The sequence below is a fragment of the Triticum aestivum genome, chromosome 3B (assembly GCF_018294505.1).
Source record: "Triticum aestivum cultivar Chinese Spring chromosome 3B, IWGSC CS RefSeq v2.1, whole genome shotgun sequence".
Lineage (NCBI taxonomy): Eukaryota > Viridiplantae > Streptophyta > Magnoliopsida > Poales > Poaceae > Triticum > Triticum aestivum.
In genome coordinates, this window is record NC_057801.1 from 428,032,963 (window position 1) to 428,047,441 (window position 14,479).

General features: G+C 47.9%; 1 protein-coding gene across 1 annotated transcript; it reads left to right on the plus strand.

Moving 5' to 3' along the window:
* Window positions 1–5,681: 5,681 nt before the first annotated feature.
* Window positions 5,682–7,678, plus strand: LOC123065455 (loricrin). Its single transcript, XM_044488727.1, has 4 exons — window positions 5,682–5,941; window positions 6,193–6,807; window positions 6,919–6,949; window positions 7,065–7,678. The coding sequence occupies exons 1-4, from the start codon at window positions 5,875–5,877 to the stop codon at window positions 7,375–7,377; spliced, it is 1,026 nt and encodes a 341-aa protein (XP_044344662.1). The 5' UTR covers window positions 5,682–5,874; the 3' UTR covers window positions 7,378–7,678.
* Window positions 7,679–14,479: the final 6,801 nt, after the last annotated feature.

The following is a 14,479-nucleotide window of genomic DNA, read 5'->3' on the forward strand; positions in this document are numbered from 1 at the left end:
TGGACAGTCCAGAGTGGGCGAGTATTCTGATCTTGCTCACTAGCCTCTTAATCTCTGCACTGTCTTCTTCTTCATAGCTTTGGGGACGCTAGCTGGTGCGCTTCTTTAAAGGAGCAGTGGAAAATTCAGGAAGACCTTGTCGGATTGGGTCCGGGAGAACAACGTCTTCGATGTAGAACCACTCTGAGGGCCACTCTTCGGATGCCTTCTTCAGAGTGCCGGACAGGTATCCTGTTCCGGCTATGCGCCATACTTCGATGCTGCCCACCTCGAATATGGATCCCTCTTGGGAGCGAGGGACAAGGCAGAAATATTTCCTCCATAACTTGAAATCGGCCTCGCAGCCTAGGAATAGCTCGCAAAGAGCAACGAAGCCTGCAATGTGCAGGACGGAGCCCGGTGTAAGATTGTGCATTTGGAGGCCATAATACGCTAGAAGACCTCTGAGTAAAGGATGAATCGGAAATCCCATGCCTCTCAGCAGGAAGGAAACAAAGCACACCTGTTCCCCTTAGTAGGATTGGGGAAGTTATCCGTCAGGGTTTCGCCGTTGATGGAAGTTAATCCCGACCGAACGGGGACTAGATCCAAGGGTGGGAGATATCCCTGCGTCTGAAGCTTCGTCAATTGGGCGTGGGATATTGAGCAGTTCTCCCAATCGCCTTTTTGAGGACCGAGGGGGCGCGAGGAAGAACTAGGAGCGCCAGCCGTGTTTGGATGAATTCCTATGGCAAGTTCTAAGGATTTTCGCCTTGTGAGGAATGGTATCTGAGATTCAATCACTTTAAATAGACGCCTTCCCCATATGGACAAGGGGTTACTTGCAAAAATTCTTAGGCCCTTCGTATTCCTTCGACACATGGAGGCCGAGGCGACGGCGGCACAGAAGTTGAAGGGTATGGTATTTAATGTAAAAGCCAAGCTATACGAAGTACAATGGAGAACCCGCCTTGCAAAGCCAAAGACATGAAGTCGCATATAATGTCGTCATTGAAGGCAAGTTCGGGGGCTACTGAGGGAGTCCTGGATTATGGGGTCCTCGTGGAGCCGGTCTATGTGATATGGGCCGGGCTAATGGGCCATGAAGATACAACACAGAACACCTTCCCCCGTGTCCGGATGGGACTCTCCTCTGCGTGGATGACAAGCTTGGCATCGGGATGTGTAGTTTCCTTTATCTGTAAACTGATTTTGTACGACCCTAGTCACCTCTGGTGTCTATATAAATCGGAGGGTTTAGTCCGTAGAAAGGATCATAATCATACATGCTAGACGTCTAGGGTTTAGCCATTATGATCTCGAGGTAGATCAACTCTTGTAACCCCTATACTCATCAAAGTCAATCAAGCAGGAAGTAGGGTATTACCTCCATTAAGAGGGTCCGAACCTGGGTAAACATCGCGTCCCCTGCCTCCTATTACCTTCGATCCTTAGACACACAATTCGGGACCCCCTACCCGAGATCTGCCGGTTTTGACACCGACAACAACCTTAGCAGAGACACATTTGTTTGAATCGCCTAATCCCCGAACATTCCAGGAAACTAAGGTAAACTTTTGGGTAGAGCGGCTAGAGAGATATTGTGATTCCAATTGGATATCTAAGGCTGGTGAGTTTAAAGCCACCAGTGGATATGCGTTTACACTGGGTGGTATGGCACTATTTCATGATAGTCTTGCAAATAGACCCTCTTAACGAGGTCAGCAAATGAAGGGCACAACATTAGACACAATCACGACATTTTTAGAAAAGGAGGATTACCCCCAGCCTCTGCATCAGAATAATGGATGCAGCCATATTATTAAAGAAATATCAAAAAGGTCTGCAGTCTAGTACAAGCCCACTCGGAGCTTAAAATGAATGAAAAAAGAAGATAAAATTTGCCACAACCGGCGAAAATAGGTCAAGATGACTAAACACCTAGCCTATTATTGGACCGCCATCCAAACCGATTGAAGATATCCCAAGCTACCATCTCCCGGCGGATACACTCAGTATCCAAAAGCTCACTGGCTTCCTCAAGAGTGAGTAACAATCACGTACGGATCCAAGTAGTGACCCTGAAAATAACCTGCAAAAATATATACGAGTTTGTCTGTTAAAAACCATGCCATTTCTGCACTTCCATATAGTCCAAAATAATGCGCTTACTCCTACCCGAATATGCCCCGCGGTGTTTGGCGCCACTCCATTTAGCCACGTCCCATATAACGTGTTAATACTACTTGGAGGGCTGGCATTAAAGGCTATATGAATCGAGCGCAATAAAAGTTTGGGGAAAGGACAATTGAGAAAGAGGTGCTTAATAGTTTCATCCTGATCATAAAAACAACATCGTTGACTACCTTCCCATCCTCGCTTTGCTAAGTTCTCCTAAATCAGAATCACCTCCTTGTGAACAAACTACATGATGACTTTGATTCCTAGAGGCACTTTAATCTTCCAAATGTCTAGCAATTTCAGAATTGGACCAGAGTAACTTAAATTTAAATACATAGATTTCACTTAGAAAATTCCATTAGTAGATAACTCCAGTGAATCACATCTGGCTCGTCAGAGAGTTGAATGTCCATCAACCTCTGCACTAGATGTAACCACACGTCCCATCGGTCTCCTACTAAAGATCTCCTGAACTGGATGTTTAGAGGGACTGACTATAATACTCTAGCAACATAAGCATCCTTATGATGTACAATGTTATGAAGGGACGGATCTTGTGTGGTCAAAGGCTCCTCCCCTAACCATGTATCCTCGCAGAATCTAGTCAAATTACCGTTTTCAATGATGAATTTATTCCTATGGAAGAATGATGTTTTTCTCCTCACCAACTCCTTCCATAAAGGTGAATCATTAGGTCTAACTGTAAGTTGGGCCAAGGTCGTAGAATGCAGGTACTTACACGCAAAATTTGTACCCACATACCTTGGGTCTCCACCGAAAGTCTGTACGACCATTTACTGAGCAAACATCTATTCTTTACATCTAAATTCACATTCCCGAGCCCACCCTGGTCCTCCGGTCTACAAATATTATCCGACTTAGTTAGCTTGTATTTTCTCTTTAGTTCATCGCTTTGCCAAAAAAATCATGATCGATAGAAGTCTAACCTTTTCCGTACCCCTACGAGTACTTCAAAAAAGACAATAGTAACACCGGCATAGTTGTGACTACTGAATTTATCAGTACCAACCGTCCATCATAAGACATAAGCTTACCCTTCTATCAGTTTAGTTTTTTTTTCAAATCGATCTTCAATGCACTTCCACTCCTTGTTGGATAGCTTGCGATGATGAATTGGTATACCCAAATAGCTAAACGGAAGGGCACCCAATTCACATCCGAACAATTGTCTATAAATGTCTTGTTCATCTTTGGCTCTTCCAAAACAGGACAGTTCATTCTTATTAAAATTGATCTTTAATCCCGACAATTGCTGAAACAGGTATAGCACCAGCTTCATATTTCTGGCCTTTGCGAGATCATATTCCATGAAAATAATAGTGTCGTCAACGTACTATAGTATGGATACCCTGCCACCTACAAGATGGGGTACTAATCCTCCTACTTGGCCATCCTCTTTAGCTCTTCCTATCAGAATTGCCGACATATCTGTCACTATGTTGAATAAGATAGGAGAAATCGGGCCCCCTGTCTGAGGCCCTTTTGCGTATGGAAATAATGAATACATCATCATTCACTTTAATTCCCGATGCTGCCTTTTTGTACACATGAATCGACCTGTTTCATCCATGAATGGTCGAATCCCTTCATACGTAAGGCCTACTAGAGGAACGACCATTTAACCTTATCGTACACCCACCTTGAAGACCACCACATCCAGTTTCTTCGAGTGGATTTCGTGAAGTGTTTCATGTAGGACGACAACACCCTCTAGTATGTGTCTTCCCGGCATGAAAGCCGCCTGTGTTGGTTGCACCACACTATGTGCAATCTGCATCAGTTGGTTAGTGTCAACTTTAGTAAAAAATTGAAGCTGACATTAAATAGACATATCGGTCTGAACTGCTCAATACACACCGCCTCCTCCTTCTTTGGCAACAACGATTATCATTCCAAAGTTTAAGTGGAATAGCTGTAGTTCGCCATTAAACAAGTCATTGAACATTAACAAGAGGTCATCCTTAATGATATGCCAGCATTTCTTATAAAACTCTCCTCGGCCTAGGTGGTTGAAAAAACAATACCAAGTATTCTTATGACTTGTAATAACTAGACTGGCTGTCAATGTAAACAATTCCATGGATAATATGCGCTCATCAAGACATGTGACTGAAATTTGTCATAAAAATGAAAACTCCAAAGTTATAGCATTGGATTACTTTTTTTTTGAAACATTTGGATTACATCTAGACATCTAAGAGCCTGTTCGGTTGCTCTCCAGCTCCCAACTCCATCAACTCCAGCTTTGGAGCTGTGCCGAACGGGTTAACTCCCGGAGTTAAAGAAAAAAGAGCTGGGAGCGAAGCGTACTGTATTTTACGAGGAGCTGAGGAGCTAGACATCTGCTGCTCTCAAAAATCAAAGGAGCGAGAGTTGACTGGAATTACAGCTGCATGCCACCGCCAAGTGATCAAGCGTACCGGTTCGCTGCAGCTTATCACTCGAGCTGGGCCAGATCAAAGCCGAATCAGCTGCCAGCCCACGCCAGTGCTCCCGATCGCGAAGCTGTGCTGCCAAACGTTTCTGAACTCTGGGTTTTTTCAACGAGGAGTTGGGCGGAGGAGTTGAGCTGAGGAGTTGAGGATCTGAGGGGGCTAGAGGGTTGCCGAACAGGCCCTAAGAATCAGACGGGTCCCTTCATGGACGACTAATCTTGACATGTCATGAATGATGCATTGAGAGGGACAAAGCTTGAAAACAACACCGTCAAAACGGTGCAAGCACGCGGTGTCGGCGCTGCTAACTTTGTCTACCGCCTTAATCTTTTCCACTTTTTTATGGTGTCAAGGAGTGGATTGGCTAACAACCCAAAGGAAAGAAGTTAGAGCACAACTAGCAAGCTTTGTCCATGCGGCCATGCCACACATATCCATTGGAAAATTGTCGGCAAAAGTAAGCCGAAATTAATATAAAACAAAAGGTCAGGCTGGGTTATTGGAAATGAAAGGATGGTGTCCTACGTTATGCATTTCCCTTACTTTTTAATCTCACTATAATCACCATTTTCATCATTAAGGTGGGCCTCTGGACAAAGTCGCTACTACTGTATCCAGTTATGATTATACTACATATAGATAACTGCAACCAATTACGTAGGCCAGTCAGCCAAATATATCGCTCTTTAAAAAAGGACAATTTTTAAGCCAAATACCAGCCATTTCCTACCTATTCTTCGAGAAATCCGGTTAATATATTGGAACCTCGTACGAAATCCAGAGATATAAAACCGCAAAGCCAAGTATTCGCCGCAATCCCGATGCGCGCACTCGAGGAATGCTTCCGACATGAGGAATTCTTTCACCTCCAAAATACTCCTCGTCCAGCTTTTGCTTGCCCTCTCGGTAGATCTCCTCCGCCCCCCTGATCGATCGGCCGAAGCCTTTCACTTTCCCACGCGTTTCTTTCCCATATTTTGTGTCCTCCGGCTTGCGTGCCCCTGCAAAGCTCCCAGACCCAGCCTCCACTCCCAAGTTTCCTCTTATTCCCTCCCTCCCTCCCTGCCCCTCCCCTGTTGGGGAAGAAACCTATGATTCCGCGACATTGCGTCAGGTATATATGCACTGCCCCCAGGGACAGCAAGGTCCTACTTTACACTTCCCTTCTCGTCAGGTACCCATCCATCCATCGACCCCTGGCTTGTTCGGGAGCAGAGACCGAGCTCTTGATCTTGATTCTTGAGGGAGGAAGACAGTCATGGCTTGTTTTCTTAGGCCGTCGAGCTGCATTGCCTACCTTCTCGTCGTCCTTGCCTTGTGCTGCGGTGAGTTGTCTTCTCTTGTTCTTGTGGAATATTGTGTGTGTGCATTAGGTATGATATGACAGAGATGTTTTGGTGCTGTCCGATGCTTGTTTTGGTGCGAAAGGCTGTGCTGGTATTTGAACGAACCCAAATCTGGATGCTGCATGAAGAATTGGGAGTGCATCCACGGAAAGAAAGTGACTTGACATGTGTCAGTAACATTTCGCAAATCTTTTCACCTAACACGTTTCTTCTTCTTTTGATCCCTGCAGGAACACAACACCGGAGAGTAGAAGCATCCAGCCGACTCACCCAACATCCGAGGATCCTGACCACCGTCTCGGTGATGAAACCCTCGTACCCCACGATCACCACGCCCACTTCCGCATCCTACGCCATGCCGATGTCCTCCAGGTTCCCGTCGCTGGCGGATGCGAACGGCGGCGGTGACGTCGGCGGAGGTGGCATTGGCGGTGGCGGTGCTGCTGGTGGTGCCACCGGCGGTGGCGGTGCTGCTGGTGGTGCCACCGGCGGTGGTGGTACTGCTGGCGGTGGCGTGGGGGGCGGCGGTGCTACGGGCGGGGGAGCTGCCGGTGGCGTGGGCGGAGGCGGTGCTGCTGGAGGCATCGGCGGTGGCGGTGGCGGTGGCGGGACGTGGTGCGTGGCGAGCCAGAGCGCGAGCACGTCCGCGCTGCAGGTAGCGCTGGACTATGCGTGCGGCTACAGCGGCGTAGACTGCTCGGCGATCCAGACAGGCGGGAGCTGCTTCAACCCGGATACCATCCACGACCATGCATCCTACGCCTTCAACAGCTACTACCAGAAGAACCCTCTCCCCACCAGCTGCGACTTTGGCGGCACGGCCACCATCACCACCACCGATCCCAGTAAGCTAAACGTCTCCGTCTTTGAAATGCAGCAGCTTTTGGCAAAATCTTTCCAGCTGAAATTTCAGCCCTTGTATTTCGTTCTCACGCGAATTTATGTCCACCTTGCAGGCTCAGGATCGTGCCAGTATCCAGCGTCAAGGTAAAGTTCTTACTAGAAACCCAACCCGAAACAAAAACTGAAATTGAATATGTCTATTACGGACTACTTATCTGTAACCGAGGCCTGAATGTTCTCTTGTGACACGAAATGGCAGCGGCGGCGCTCAAGGGAACATGATGCCCCCGCCATCACCGACCACTCTGACGCCGACCACGCCGATGACTCCGACGCCAATGACCCCATTCACCCCGACGCCAATGACGCCCGACACCCCTAGCACCGGGACGCCTATGTATGGATCAAGCTCGCCTCCAGACTTCGGGTCGATGTCCCCTCCAGGCCCAGGATCAAACTCACCTCCGGACTACAGCGACGTCGGCGCCGCCCCGGCGACGACGATGGGCAGGGCAACGCTGGCTCTCGTCTCCATCCTTGCCGCGACGCTATCGATGAGCCTCGCCACATGAGGCGATACACGCATCTCAAGATGGCCACCCTATGCAGCAGTCAAAGAAGCGCGCGCCGTTGGATGCTGGGATGCGCACGCACAGTTGCACCGCAGAACAGAAACCTCCCTGCCGCGAAACCTTGCCAAGCAGAGGTGCCCCATTTGTTTAGTAGTATCTTCACAATTCCGAAGCGTGCATGCTGATGCAGCTGCTTCTAGCGTCGCCCCTGCTCTGCTCTAGTGGGGGGCAGCAGATGTTTATATGTCCGATTATACTATTGTATTTAGAAATTTATTATGAGCAATTTCATTTCCTTATTTACGCTGTGATATATGGCCCGCTGACCATAATCACAACCCACCCGTGTTTCACTTTGAGGAATCTTGAGAACGGTGTAACACACAAGTGGACCAAACGTCCAAACAACGACGCAAAATAACTGCTCCCTCTATCCCACAATATAAAACACTAGTTGAATGCCCGTGCGTTGCCACGGACATACGAAGTATGATGTGAAAAGATTACTCGACAAAGTCATAGCATGGACTTGGATATTTTAAATGAGTGCTTTTTATGGAATATATTTCGACAAAAGAACAATGTCAAAGGTAATTCAAAATCTATGAACATGGACAAACTTGTTTTTAAATGTAGATAATAACTAAATCATCCGTGAAATTAGTACATCCCTTAAAACACCATAGATACAAACAAACATGACGAAACAGTCATCTACATAGTAGATACAAACCAAGTACGTGATAACTACACTTGCAAATTGAAACACACAATCATGCGTAATAGACATAATCAATGTCTACTATCTGTACTACATGCGGCGAGCTTTCTTGATAATTATTTTATTTTTCACACGGAAAAATTTATGTATCATAAAAACTAAACAGAAACATCACTCGAAGAAAGACAAGGTAGTAACTTGGAATAAATAAAAAGAAAATTGCTCCAGTAGAAGCATATGCAGAGCGATACGTACAATCATCTATATAAACTGCTTGCTGATAATTAAGCGCAAACCAGGCCGTGGCCGCCTGGTCCGCTCGATTGTCAGGCAACGACATATCCCATGTTCGAAGTCCATGTACGCTGACTTCATAGTATTTTTTTGCAAGTATTAATTAAAATCAAGGGGTATATTTTGCGAGAATTAATTAAAATTCAGAGGCATTCCTGTAAAATACAACATGCATAGCTCACAACGCGCGTAGGCAACCACTGACATGTGGCCTAGCGACAGACTGGAATGCCACGCGGGAACTCGATACGGCGGCATACGTCCAGAGGCACCGTAGACAAGTTACGACATCACTTTTGTCAAGTTTAGGCACCAAACTAACCGCGCCGGACAAGTTAGGACACCTGTAGTGTATTTAACTCTATCAATTATCATTAGTCAATTCTGTATATCAAGATTATCTCTGTGTTAGTAAGTATTATACGCCTGAATGCATACCTACGAAAGTGTTTTTTGGACATCTCTGGACTTCCTGGAATTCATATATACAACTATGATTTAAATAGAGGTATAATTTTTTTCAGTGAGCAGTATCATAATTCATATGCAACATGCAAAATAAAATGTTAAAAAGCCTACATCTAAGATTTTTGATAGCCCTGACAACCGTCTAAATACCTTGGTTCTATTCCATTGACCCAAAATAAATGTCTCAATTTTATACTCCCTCCATCCGAAAATACTTGTCTTCAAAATGAATAAAAAGAGATGCATCTAGAACTAAAATAAGTCTAGATAAATCCTCTTTTATTCATTTTGATGACAAGTATTTCCGAACGGAGAAAGTGCTAACTTTAATACAAAATTGTACTAAGATTGGACATTTATTTTGGGACGATGTGAGTATATGCTACTCCAATATATATAAAATATAGAGCCTTGCGACAAAAAACTGAAGTATTCTACATCGGTGACTCTCAGTCTCACTTTCTTCTCACGGCTCACCCCTTTCCCCTTCAGCTAGCCACCCAGCTCCCCTCATCCTCTGTGCAGCCGCCGGCGCATCACGGCGCGCATCCGCACACCGTGTGGTGCTAGGCACCCATCCCAGCCCAACTTCCCCCCCCCCCCCCCCCCGCCTCCGCACCATCCCTACCGCTTGCTGCGCTGTCGCGAGCCTCCCACACCCGCCCCCATCACTCCCTGATGTCCGGCGAGATCTGGGGGGCAGCGCTCTCGCGAACGCGCGCGCAGTCTGGGCGGCGGCATCCACCGTGCGGCGCCCCTGCCCCGCGTCCCCCACCCCGTGCCGCTCCGCTGCGATGGTGCCACCGGTCGGAATCTTCTGGTGGCAACGCCCGACGACAGGCGCACGCCGTGCAGCGCGAGGAGACCCTGCAAGCCGTGCTCGCCCGGATGGGCGGAGATCGAGCAGGAGTGGATTCCGTGGTGCACGACGACGCCGACGGCTTCTCTTCGCCACCGAGCTCTGCTCCCCTTCCTCTGCGTTAGAATCAAGGTGCCCACGGATCTTCTTACCTTGTCACTGTCGGCTCCCCCCTCTCCCTCCACGTTTTGCATTGGTAGCTGTGTTGGATGTACACAGTTTGAACGCTTGCTAGATGATTAGTAATATGTATACGGTTAGGATTAAGTTGTTTATTTTGTGAGATGAGGATACAACTTTGATGGGAGAGAACCGCGCACGTCACCTGGCTCGCAGAATACCAAGATAGTTGCAAAGAGCCTCCTAAGTGAGGCTGGCATCGCGAACTGTGTTGACTCTATAAGACACTCGTCAAGCATGTTGTCGGCCTCAATAAAGCCCAGTCTCTCGGCAGCCTCACGGAAGCTATCACATAGCACTCCGTCCACGGTCCGCAGGTCCTCGAAGGATGTCTTGCCTGGTACGTGGTTAAGCAGCACTCGCAGAAAGTACCGCTCCCCCTCAGCTGGATGGGCTGACACGATTCGACCTACTTGGTGCTGCTTTTCTCTCGGCCTCCAGTATTTTTGTCTCTGCCATGTGAAACTTCCCAGAAAGTCCTTGTACAGGATATCCCGAGCCCACACGTGCTGCTGATTAGCGAGGAAATACTCTGTCAGCATTGACTTAGATGCAGTATCACGGGCGACGACATCGGTCAGGTCCTCTCCTGCTTTGAACGTGACACTATTCATATTAGGGAGATGAAGCGGCAACTGTAGGACCGACGGGAAACTCTCAGAAAGGTTGAAGCCGAATATCCTCCACATCGCCTCCGGTGGAGTAACCCATCTCGCATCAACGTACCTTTTAATCTCGTCTACAACCCCGTTGTTGTCAGGCTGGTCAATGCTGAATGAAGCTCGATTGTGACCCTTGTATACGTATTTGTAAAGGTACTTGACGGCCTTGATGCTGGAGCACACCTCGACATTTATGTGGCAGTTGAACATCCGCAACAGATAAGGGTTGTAAGGCACAACCCATCTGTTATCCAGCATTTGACGACGGACCTTAGCCTGACGACCATCGTCTCGCCGTCGATAAACTGGGTATGAATCCTTCCCCTGTAAGGTGTTCTGGTTGAACGGTCGTGGGTACTTGCTCTTGCACTTCAAGTCTTGCATGCACACATTTTTGGGATTAAGATTGCCACATGGGCCGTGCATCATATGCTTCACGACCATGGCATAGAGCTCTGGATACTTATGCCTGTCCGGGAGCTCTGCAGATATGACGCGGTCATACTGCTCTGGCACCACGAGTTTATAATTTGAATTCATGATCAGCAAGAAGTGTGCATGGGGGAGGCCCCTCTTCTGGAACTCGACGACATACACATGCGCTACCACAACACAGAGGATGTGCTTTTCGAACAACATCTCTTTCATGGTCTCCAGCTTGGCCCTGAACACGCGTGCGACAAGATCTGGTCGGTCCTGGGGTGTCTGTCCAGGAAGCAGCTCATTCAGTATCTCCTCCCAGCTAGGATTGCATGTCATAGTCAAAAAGATGTCAGGCTTCCCATATGTCTGCACCAGTGCCATGGCGTCCATCTGCCTCCGTTTCATGTCTCGGTTGCTTCCTTGATGCGTCCCTGGCAGCACGATCCTCTTCCCAACAGCGCTCGCCCGCATCTCCCCAACCGCGATGCTATCCACAAGGCCTTGGTATAGATCGGCACCTATCTCTCTCTGGTGGTCCCTGATCCACTTTAGCCTACATCCCTCAATCTTGATGAACATGTCGACACCCCACTGCTGAAACAGGCGTGCTCCGTGTAGTATGGGGTAGAATATCGCAGGGCACGTCTGTAGTCGGTAACAGTAGTAGTCCCTGACAGAGACACATAACCAGCTGTTCCCCTCTGTGGAAAGACGTGAAAGAAGAAGGTTAGGTACCATATGGAAGGATAGAGAACTTTTTCTGGCATATAAGCATAACAACCAGGCGCACCTGAATCATTATCACGGTTTCCTCTTGGTTGTTGTGCAACCTCCCAAGGGACATTGTGCTTAGGGATATTTGGATGCCAACCAAGCTCCCCCCTTGGAAAAAAGAGGGGATACGAGAGCGGGTCATAACAGCCATCTGTGGCATGTATACTATACTTCTCGTTATTGTCCCCATAGAGTGTAATGCTGCGGTTGAACCTGTTTGCTAGATCGCTTCCCTCGACCCAAATTGCAGCCACCTCGGATGACACGGGTCTATTGTATCTTCGTTGGTCTAGCTTCTGGTCAATGTTGAGGTCTATCCGGTACTCCTCGAGGTTTTCCTTGTGGGCACCCAAACTCCTAAACTGTTGGGAGTAGGGGTTTTCCCTCAGGACGTCCACTAACTTGCTGACAACGTGCTGGTCCAATTGCTTGGTGGCCTCCTTGCGATGGCTTAAGCTGGGATCGTCATCGTAGAAGTACAACTGCAGATGTTCAGGGCGAGATCTTGGACCGAACGAGTGCACCTTGTGGTACATAGTGCCATGTGCCCGAAACGTGTACACCCCGGACTTCATGTTTGTGTAGTTGTTGTCTAGGCTGACGCCAAGGGTAGTGAAGGCAAAGTGCCCGTTGAAGAACCGAATGCTCTCTCGGAAATGCCGAGAGTCTGCATCCGCGCTTGACCATAACCTCATCAGCTCTGGGATAGGCTCGGGTTCAGCTAGCTCAATCTCCCCGTTCCTACAACAGAAGCCGGCGGTCTCGTACTGGAACTTCTTGGCCTTGCAATGCTCACAGTTTGCCGCGTGCTTCAGGATGTGTGTGCTATCTGGGATGTTCGAGTAGACATAGTCGAAAGGATCTAGGTCGATAGATCCCGTGTTGGAGGATTCTACGGGCTCATCGAGGTCCGTGCTATCAGTGTCGGATGCTGCAAGCATTGTGGAGATATAACAAGTCATGATGGGATGCACATCATAAACCAATAATATAGAGGGATGAGCAGCGAAAGGTGCCTCGGAGTACCTTCACCGGCAAATAGGTAGTACTCATCATCCATGAGGTCACCGGAGAGGGCATTCTCGTCCATGATGCCGCTAAGGAAGGCCTCCATGTCAGCTGTAACATTGTTGAGCTGGTAAGTAATGGTTTTTATTGTGAGTGCACACCAGGAGGGGAGTAAACATGAGAGGGTTACCATTGGTTCCGATGGTGTACGATGGCATGCTTGATGAAGGGGAGGAAGCTGGTGAAGCAACTCCTGTGGGCGGTGCTTCTGAGCTTGTTGCTGCTCTGTTCACATCTAAGGTACTTGCATCTGGGCCTGGGGGCCTCCGCTTTTTTTGAAAGCTTGCATTACGACGATCTAGCAACGCTGACTTCTCACCTTCTGGTATGCTTTTCCCATGCGCTCTTCATTTTAAGGCACTCCCTTGAATGTTCTTTGCTCTAATACTTTGTTTGTGAGCTCGCTCCCGAGCCCTACGCTGTGCTCTGCTCTCCTGCCTCTGCTCACAGGCTTGATTCTGCTGGTCGTCTATTTGGTGACCATTGGTTTGCTGCGAGGGATTTATGAGTTCGCTGGGGGCATCATTATCATCTAGGGTACGACTAAGGTACTCGCCTGCACCGTTGTGGAGCCGTTAAATACTGGTTCAATGCACATGGACACAACAAGTAGAGTAAAGATGGAAGGATTACCGTCTGGTTCGAAGTTATTCCCAGCCTTACTCGCAAACCAGGGGGCAGGGGCAGGAGCTGAAGCTTCGGATTCTCTGAATACCAACGCATGAGTGCTCGACATCAGGTTGGGTGTAGCTAAGGTATCTGCATCAGGGCGCGGCATTGCGATGGATTCAGCGCAAGGGGTGTTGCCCCTAGCCGCGAGTCTCTTCTTGCGCTGAGCTAGCATGTTCTGCTTCTCCTTAGGTGATATGTTTTGCAGACGTGTTCTTCGGCGGGCGTTTGTCTCTTGCTTTTCATGGACTGACATATTTTGGTAGGCCGCCCTTCTAAGGGTGTTACTCTGTTGCTTCTCCTCTGGTGTCATTCGTTGCCTGGCTTCTCTTTGATGGGCAGTCCTCTCCCTCTGTTTTTTTCCTAGCTTCTCTGCGACGTGCATTGATTTCCTCCTTCTGTTCAGGTGTTAATCTATTTCGCCGTGCTATATATTGGTCTCGCCTTTTCTGTTTTCTATCTGATTTAATGATATCATTTGAAGCAATGTGCTCGGGGACATTGTCTTCAGTGTCGAGTCCAAGTGCTATGTCTGTACCAATATTATGATCAATGCTTCTCTCTGTTCCTCGAAGTGATGCATGGTTATCATAGTAAGTGCCTTCACGAGAATGATTTCCTGAAGAACAATTTTGTTTTAACAAATGTATAAATACAAACTGAAAAAAAGTCGTGTGTAAGGGCGATACCGATTGATGTTTCCACATGCGGCACTGGCTGAAAGGCCTTGAGATTGCCGGCTATAGGAATCATCATAGGCAGTTGCGTGGGCACATTGTCATCATCATCGGAAGATGAAACGCTGTAGTTAGTAGTGCCTGTTTGTTCGCGTATGAAAAAACCAGATGGTGGTCGTTGTGTATTCGTGAGTTGTGAACTGGGTGTCCTCTCATATTCGACAAATGATAAGATTAATGTAAGTTAAGTTGTGAAGCTTATTGAATACCTTATGTGCAAACATGTTATTGGCACACACATACCTTT

Excerpts from the sequence above, each read along its gene's own strand:
- LOC123065455 (XM_044488727.1), top strand. The coding sequence starts at position 5,875 with ATGGCTTGTTTTCTTAGGCCGTCGAGCTGCATTGCCTACCTTCTCGTC. Across the intron at positions 5,942-6,192 it reads CGTCCTTGCCTTGTGCTGCG|GAACACAACACCGGAGAGTA; the intron begins GTGAGTTGTCTT and ends TGATCCCTGCAG. Across the intron at positions 6,950-7,064 it reads TGCCAGTATCCAGCGTCAAG|CGGCGGCGCTCAAGGGAACA; the intron begins GTAAAGTTCTTA and ends ACGAAATGGCAG.